Source organism: Acartia tonsa, chromosome 12, assembly GCF_053477335.1.
Source record: "Acartia tonsa isolate MP-2025a chromosome 12, ASM5347733v1, whole genome shotgun sequence".
In the NCBI taxonomy this organism is placed as follows: domain Eukaryota; kingdom Metazoa; phylum Arthropoda; class Copepoda; order Calanoida; family Acartiidae; genus Acartia; species Acartia tonsa.
In genome coordinates this window covers 39,595,172-39,603,315 of record NC_137271.1, presented here as the reverse complement: position 1 = coordinate 39,603,315, position 8,144 = coordinate 39,595,172, and the positions used below count along the sequence as shown (strand labels likewise).

General features: G+C 32.7%; 1 protein-coding gene across 1 annotated transcript; it reads right to left on the bottom strand.

The window, feature by feature from the left end:
- LOC145333557 (uncharacterized) lies at window positions 1-6,442 on the bottom strand. Its single transcript, XM_080178721.1, has 6 exons — window positions 6,358-6,442; window positions 5,392-5,446; window positions 3,443-3,531; window positions 2,572-2,635; window positions 1,990-2,028; window positions 1-1,167 (listed from the first exon to the last, which is right to left on the bottom strand). Exons 1-6 carry the CDS (start codon window positions 6,373-6,375, stop codon window positions 1,100-1,102), a joined length of 333 nt encoding a protein of 110 aa, XP_080034847.1. The 5' UTR covers window positions 6,376-6,442; the 3' UTR covers window positions 1-1,099.
- Window positions 6,443-8,144: the final 1,702 nt, after the last annotated feature.

The following is an 8,144-nucleotide window of genomic DNA, read 5'->3' as shown; positions in this document are numbered from 1 at the left end:
AATCTTTCTTTCTTTTGATTAAAAGTTTGAGTTGATTATTTAATTATTGATGCGATTTTTAATATAAAAATCATTTGCCTATTATTATGTAGGTACCTAATCAAAGTTTAGGTACTATTGATTATTAATTCATGTATTCGCAATTACATGGTCTGTAATTCTAACTTTAATTGAGATTATGAGGCCATGATTAATGAGATGTGTGAGTGGTAAATGTGCAATTCATGAATGTTGAATGCTTTTCCCATTCCTTATTCCTATCCTTATGTGGTAGTGGACTCGGTTTGAGTTATTGTGGTATTCGCGAGTTACCCTAATTAATTTTAGGCCTTATGGCCATAACATTTTAAACTCTTGTGGTTTATGTGTTGTGAGATTGTGATTTTGTGGACACTGTCTGCACGCATATTGCAAAGATGAGGTATTGTGTTCGATTCCCAGTGAATAGACGGGTGTGTTTCGGTATGTATTTCCTGTATTCCCTGTCAAGTTCGAACCCATTAATCCCTGTTTCCTTACACCAAATTTCCTAGAGAATGAGTGTGTTACACGGCATTCCTAACTATCTCCGCGCGGCGCGTGGCTTGTAAACGGACAAAGAAACGCGCACTTATCCTTTGATTAGTCCCACGTGAAGAGCTACGTGATTGAAAATAATGTATTGCTTGAATATACATGTGCTCTGATGTGTGGAATATCTCAAATAAGCCTTCTGCTTAGTTTGACATCATAATGTGGTAAGAATTTATCTTTAATTCTTAATAATAAGTGTAGTATGGTATATTTTTACGAAGAAATTTAAAACATTAATTTTTCAACAAATAGACCATTTAACTGCTAACTTTTGACATACGAATATTTTCCTTAATTTTATTGATCATTTGAATCTAAAATTATCAATTTCTGATGCTATTTAATATGTTTCGTGCCAATTTAAAGTTTTTTAGAAATTTTATATTTTTAATTAAATTGAAATCACGCAACCTCGATCTACAAAAATAATAAACCATTAATACTATGTAATTAATTTTTATATTTTTGTTTTAGATTCACCGTTTTCATGGTAATAAATACACATTTGTAAACATTCACATGTTGGTCATTCGGAGGGCTTGGAGATTAAGATTTCGTGTACGGCAAGGCATGCGTACCGAAACAAGCATGAAACTGAAAATATTTAAGCAAATGACAATTAAAGGGCTCAAAAGCCGCGTCTCAGCCGTGTATAAGCCTCAAATTAAAACCCGCATGTGTGCAAAAAAAAATTATGAAAAGATGGATTGTCTGTTTAGTAACAGGTTAAGACATCCAGCTGAGTTTTAAAGTTATAATATGACAATTTCCCTGAGGCTTACATGCGACTGACACGCAGCTGCCGAGCCCTGGAAAATATCCTTTGATTTGTTTTCTTTATTTCTAACTAGCGGCTTCGCCCCTAGCCTCTAGGGGCTTTGCCCCAAGAGGTTTGATCAAACCGATTTTTCGTATTTTAGATTTAAAAGAAAAAATTTAAAAAAAAATTTTGGGGGAAGAAATTTTTTTTTTAGGGGGGGGCGGATCGACCCCACTATTTTAATTTTAGTTTTAAAAAGAAAAAAAAATTTGAGGGGGGGTATTTTTAATTTTTTTTTGGGAGTTCGGGGTGTCCCACCCCCTAAGAAAATAGTTATAAACCTTCCCGGGACCTATGAGAAGCTACCCTGTAAAGGAGAACCCGATCGGTTCAGCGGTTAGCGAGATCCTTCGCTACAAACATACAGACAGACAAACAGACAAACATACAGACAGACATCGTTCTACTTTGTATTATAGATGGTTGTCTCATTTAACCAAAATCAAAACAATTTGATTTTTCGAATCCCTGTAATTTGTAAATGAGTCTAAACATAAAAAAATTGGCACTCCCTAAATTCAATAAATTTTTAAAATGCTTATAATTGTAATTTCTGCAAAATAGTTTTTATTCAATATTAGATTAAAAAAATTTACCATTATCTGGATTCAAAACCCATCCATCTCCACATTTCACTAAAGAAAACACAATTTAATGAAATTTTTTTGATCAAAATGATCAAATAATGATTTGTAGTCAAATAATATTATATCTTTTAAAAATTTATTCATATACATTTAGAATAGAGTTGTTATGTTTTTAATTAAGGAACTTCAATATGCAATACAAATCTTTAATTTTAGATGTTTGAAATGTCATTGAACAAATGTAATGCCAGATTATGTAAAAGCAACAGGATTTGTGGGTGTCTTCTGTGTGTCTGTCTGTAACGAGGGATCTTGCTAACAGCTGAACCGATATGGTTCTCCTTTACAATGTAGCAATGTAGTTTCTCAAAGGTCCTGGGAAGGTCTATAACTAATCTGGAGGTTACCACCACCCTTCAAAGAGAAATCGGAGCGCCCTGAAAAGACTTTCGTAAGAGGGTGCCTAAATTTTTTTTTTTTATAAAACTACAATTTTAAATGAGGGTTTGACTTTATCCTTCCCTCCCCCCAATTTAAGAAAAATATGGGTGAGTAGCCACTGGTAATTAAAAAAAAATATTGTATATTTACCACTCGCATATCGTTTAAAGAATTCCTCTCTTGCTTTCTGCACCTCTGGTGTGTACGGGATATACTAAAGATTAAAAAAATATGTTATAATGAATTTATTATTACTTGGATCTTACTCTTATAAAGAGAAACTTTTAGCTGGCTAAAATAACTATCCCCTCATATATATATTCTACATTCAATTGTGTAAAGCAAATAAAAATGGAATCGTTGCTTTCTCGCATCTAACCTGCATTGCAGGGAGACTATACATGCGGCGCCATAACAACAGATCTATAGTATAGATGCATATACAGACAACTACCTCCCTTTCCTTTTTTTAAAGACCTCTTTCGTCTGCTGCTAAGATATTTTCTGCTACTTGGCTGTGTTGATATAAGGGACACCATAAGTTGATTTTCAATGACCCAATAGAAAGGTTTCACAAGGCGGTCGCGATGGGGAGTTACAGTTATTTAACCCTTTCTCCCTCTAGTGTTTTACTCTAATGCCGTAACCCCAAGTGGCTACCCAGTACCCAATATAACATAGCTTAAAGTAAAGTTCTAAACAAACAAACGAAAACTAATAACCCTTCTTATTTTTAATTTATTTCAAATTAAGAGGGAAGGATATTCCTTGCTCGTCTAGTCACTTTGATGGAAAACCGCAAGTGTATCTTATTGGATTTTTTTCAATACGTTCCTCCATGGTCAGAATGAGGGGATGTATAAGTAAAGTCATAAGGGTGGAAAGGATGGGTGTGTCGTTATATCAGCCAGCTGGGAAAAAATATTTTATCAGAGTATGCTAGAATCTCTCACAATATACACGTTTTCTATATCCATTTTTGAAATGAATAGACCATAATTTTGTTTTTACAAATGTTCACCTGAGCACCAATTATTCCTTTTTGAGCATCATCAAAGGCCCTGCTGAAATTTTCTCTGGTTGCTTGTACAGCTGGGGTATCAGTTACAGCTAGAAATAGTTTTATTTTAAAGAACATATGATGGTTGTCTTATGCTTAGGTCTGAATAAATGTATGTAAAATGTATATTTTGTCCGAGTGTTAATCTTTAATGCTTATCCTATCCACTAGAAGATGATTAAAGTCCTTCCACAGATTATGACGTCATACAATAGAATAACCAATGAGAGGCCAGCATAAATTTTACCATTGGTCAATTACAGTGTATTATACTGACCTCTCATTGGATATTCTATCGTATGACGTCATAATCTCTGGAGGGACTTTAATCATCTTAATCCATTAAAATATAGAAACCCTAGTCTTTATATAAAAGTAACAGGGTGTTTATCTGTCTGTAGCTTAGGGTCTCGCTAACCACAAGACCGATATGGTTAATATTTACAATTAATTTTCTTAGGGAAGGTCTAGGAAATGTTTATAACTATTTTGGAAGAGGGTACCTCCACTATCCAAAGAAAAATCGCCTCTTGGAGAAAATCCCCCCCTCCCAAAAAAAATTAGGTTGATAGTAGAGTGGATTGAATTTCCCCTTTCCTCAAATGCCCCTAGAGGGACAGTCCAGGTGCGCATCCGCTAGTAAGAATTTGTTTGTTTGTCTGTTAAAATGTTGCCAACTAACACTGAACTGATTCAGTTATCCAGTTTGACTCAGGTTTTAGGCTATATTGTTAAGTTTTAAGTTTTAAGTCTTTGAATGTTTTTTTTCTATTCCCTAATTCCTCGCTCTTTGCAAATAGCCTTTGGGCTAGGTGTGTAGCCGCAAAATACATAAATATTTGACTATACAGTGTGAGTCAAATAAAACTGAGTTTTCCGATTTTCAGAAACAACCAGAAGGAATACAGAAAAAATAATGATATGTCCTTGTTCTGTGTACAAAAGCACATCAAACTTGTAAAAGTGTTTTTCATTATCTCTAAAAATGCGGCCTCTATGATAGGTGTATGGTGTCAAAAATGCCTTGTGTGAAAAATTTTGATCAAGAAAAATTTAAATAACTCCTCTATTTTGTATAAAAAAATTGTAGAATTTCAATATTAATTTAGAAAAAGGTCTAAGAAAAGTACCTAAATGAGTTTTAAAGGTGAAATGCTTTTTGGCTCCTCACAAAAGCATTTTTAGAATACTGCGATTTGTCATTTTTCACATTTCTTGATTGTGATGCGTTTTCAGTAAAAGAATTTTCTTTAATAACGTAGCTTATAGTATAAAGAAAATAAAACCTTTTTGTTTGACAAAAAAATCTCTAAAGACAAAAAAGTTATTGAAGTTTGAATTTATTTAATAAAAATGCTTTTTTTTAAATATTACCCTATTTTGATTATTAAGTTATTATGACAGATTATAAAATATGAGCATAATTTGTCAAAAGGGGGCGGGGATTTGAAGATTAAATCAGGTCATCATCTGATAATCTGATTTATACCATGAAAATTTTATTTAAATAAATTGTATTTTTAAGATGTTAAATATTTAGAATCTGTTGATTAAAAACTTTAATGAATAAAGAATATGGTTGGTCATCTCTCTAGAATGGCAGAAATATTTTATTAGAAATAAATCTACTTAAAAAATAAAAAATAATAGACGAAAAAGTCATCACACACACTTTTTGAAATCTCTGTGCTCTAAAAAGTGCTGTTGTTTTCAGAGATATTCAAAAACACCTTTTCTAAGTTTAATGTATATTTTTATAGAGAACAAGAACCTATAATTGTTTTTTCCATATCCCTATTGGTTGTATCAGAAAATCGGAAAACTCAGTTTTTTCTGACTCACCCTGTATAACTAAGTCATCAAAATATATGCAGTAAATTATAATCTTATCAAATAAATAATATCAGTACCTTTGGCCAATATTGGCGAAAGCATTGCAACAATACACAAAAACAATATCATAGTCTAAAAAATGTATAAATTAGGGATGGCAATCCGTAAAATTTTTGGACCGGATTCGGATTCTTACAAGAATCCGTCCAAAAAAAATGGCGGATTCTCGCGGATTCCGGATTCTTATTTTAGGCGGATTCAGGATTCGGATTCTGGATTGTAGCAATGTTTTAAAAGGCCTTCTCTAAAAATTTTAAAAAATTAAGTGCTATAAATGTCCTAAAAATTAATGTTCTTGGTGTTATCTAGAATTCACTTCCGAGAATCGAACCAGATTTTAAAAGATATTATATATAATGATTTTAATCTTTGCCTTCAGAAAGGGGGAGTTGAAAGATAAAACTCAAGACGCTAAATTTAGCCTACGAATTAAGAATCCGAATCCGCTATTAAAAAACGGATTTCGGATTCGGATTCCAAAATTGGTCAAAAATTGGGCGGATTCCGGATTTCGGATCTCGGATACGGATTGCCAACCCTAGTATAAATATATAATCATTTACCTTGTATTACAAAACAAGTATTTCACATTGTAAGTTTTAAATTTATATCATTCTGTTTAATTTTGAAAAGCGAAGTTTTTCTATAATTAGGGTTGGTCCGTCCGTCCGTCACGGACAGTTTGCTTTTTTTGTTAATTTAAACAGGTTAGAATTGCACTATCGATTTTAAACTTTACATGATGATTCTAATAACAATTAGGTACAATTTAGAAAGCGTAGCTACTCTATAATAGATACCAGAAAGTCCGTACAATTTATAACATGTGGTTTTTTTACTTTTTTGACAACAAATTTCTCTACAAGTTTTAATGTTCGTTTGTCCTGCCATTTCAGAGCTTCTCTATTATGGATGTTGTCATCCTTGTTATATAATTATTAAAAATTTATCTAAAAATATTAGTGAATATAATAATTGCTTACCAATTTATGATGATACATGCTAGTCTCTTGAAGAAAATATGATTATGGACACAAAAATTGGTGTATTTATTATTTTATTTGCCCGGGATTTTGATTTGTGGGAGTTTTTTGGGGGCTTTATGGTTTAATTATTGTTTATGGTAATTTGTTAAATATGTGAATTAATTATGATGTCAGCAAGTTGTTAAATGGATCTAAGATTTAGAGATATATAGAGGCAAAGAACTGTTCTATGCAGGAAGGAAGGGGACAATGGGCTGTTTATGTCACTAGTCCCCAAAGTTTTTAAAAACGTTTATTAATTGCTGTTTTAACAACTTTGTGGATTTTTAATTAATTTTTTATTGGTGGCTTCATAAAGTTGAGTGTCCAAACCTTTCAACTAATAATTATAATCTACAGAAGAGGGAAAATTGTGTTATTATTGGGGATTTTCATCAATTTATCGGTCATTGTCTCATCCCTTTAGTTTCCTGCACAATAACACAATTTGTTTGGCCTATGATGGCTGTAGCTGTGAGTCTGCGGCTGATATTGGCTGCGGTTGGGCTGAGCATGGAAGCTTCCTCGATAACAAGCGGTTCATTGTGATCACAGCTTTGTCAAAGTTGTAAAATTGAGGATGGTTTAACTGTTAACCGTGGTTGTGGTTTTAGTGACCATATTGCTGTAGACATCAAATTAAAAAATTAAATTTTTATATCCCAATTACATCTTAAAACTGGCCCCATTTAAATTTTTCGACTACTTAGTTATAATCCATTGTTTTTATATTAATTAATGAATGTGTTAAATGTTAGGTGAATAACCATAAACGGCGCACCTACATTCATTAAACCATTTTTTTTCTTAGTAATTTGTCTAGTTCATCATAGAAAAAGTAATAAGTAAATAATATCAACTTAAAATCTCATCTCTCAGCAATGCCTTACAACGACGTTACGTCCTTAAAGACCATTGGAATACTATTGAGTGAAAAGTGCTAATTATGATGAGATTCTAAAAAGGACAGGGAAAAACAAGCTGACTTTTTAAAGTATACTGTTAATTAAGGATTAAATAAACTCTAAATAACTCATGACGACTTAAGGACAGACGGTGTACTGACATGACAAGAGTAGCTGCGCTGAAAAGACTATAATAATAGAGGAAGCAAAAAAATACACAGCAATATCATTTTTAAAATCAGTTTTTTTAGCAACAGATCTATAATATAGATGTATATACAGACAACTACCTCCCTTCCTATTTCAACGACCCTTTTCGTCTGCTTCTAAATTATTTTCTGCTACTTGGCTGTGTTAATATAAGCGACACAATTGGTTTATTTTCAATGACCCAATAGAAAGGTTGCACAAGGTTGATGCGATGGGGAGATACAGTTATTTAACCTTTTCTCCCTCTAGTGTTTTACTCTAATAATTTAACATTCTTCAATAATTTTTAAGGTATCTAAAATATCCTTTTATCCAGCAGTAATGAAAACACGATTTAGGGAGTATTATAAATTCAAGGGAATTCTAATTATATTAACCCTTTACAGTCGGGCCCTTTGCCGCACCTTAATCAGTCGGGGGGGGGGGGGGGGGGTTCAACGCCCCCCCCCCCCTATTATCTCAGTTCCTATTAGAGCTAGAGTGCTAAATTTTTGTGCAAGTCCCCTGTTTGATAATGAATTTCCGACCTTTTATAAGTCTAAGTCAATTTTCGCTTCCTTCACCCTTTTATTTAACAACCTTTGTTTTTAGGTCCTTTTTTACTTAAAAATTTCAAACGGCTGTAATTTT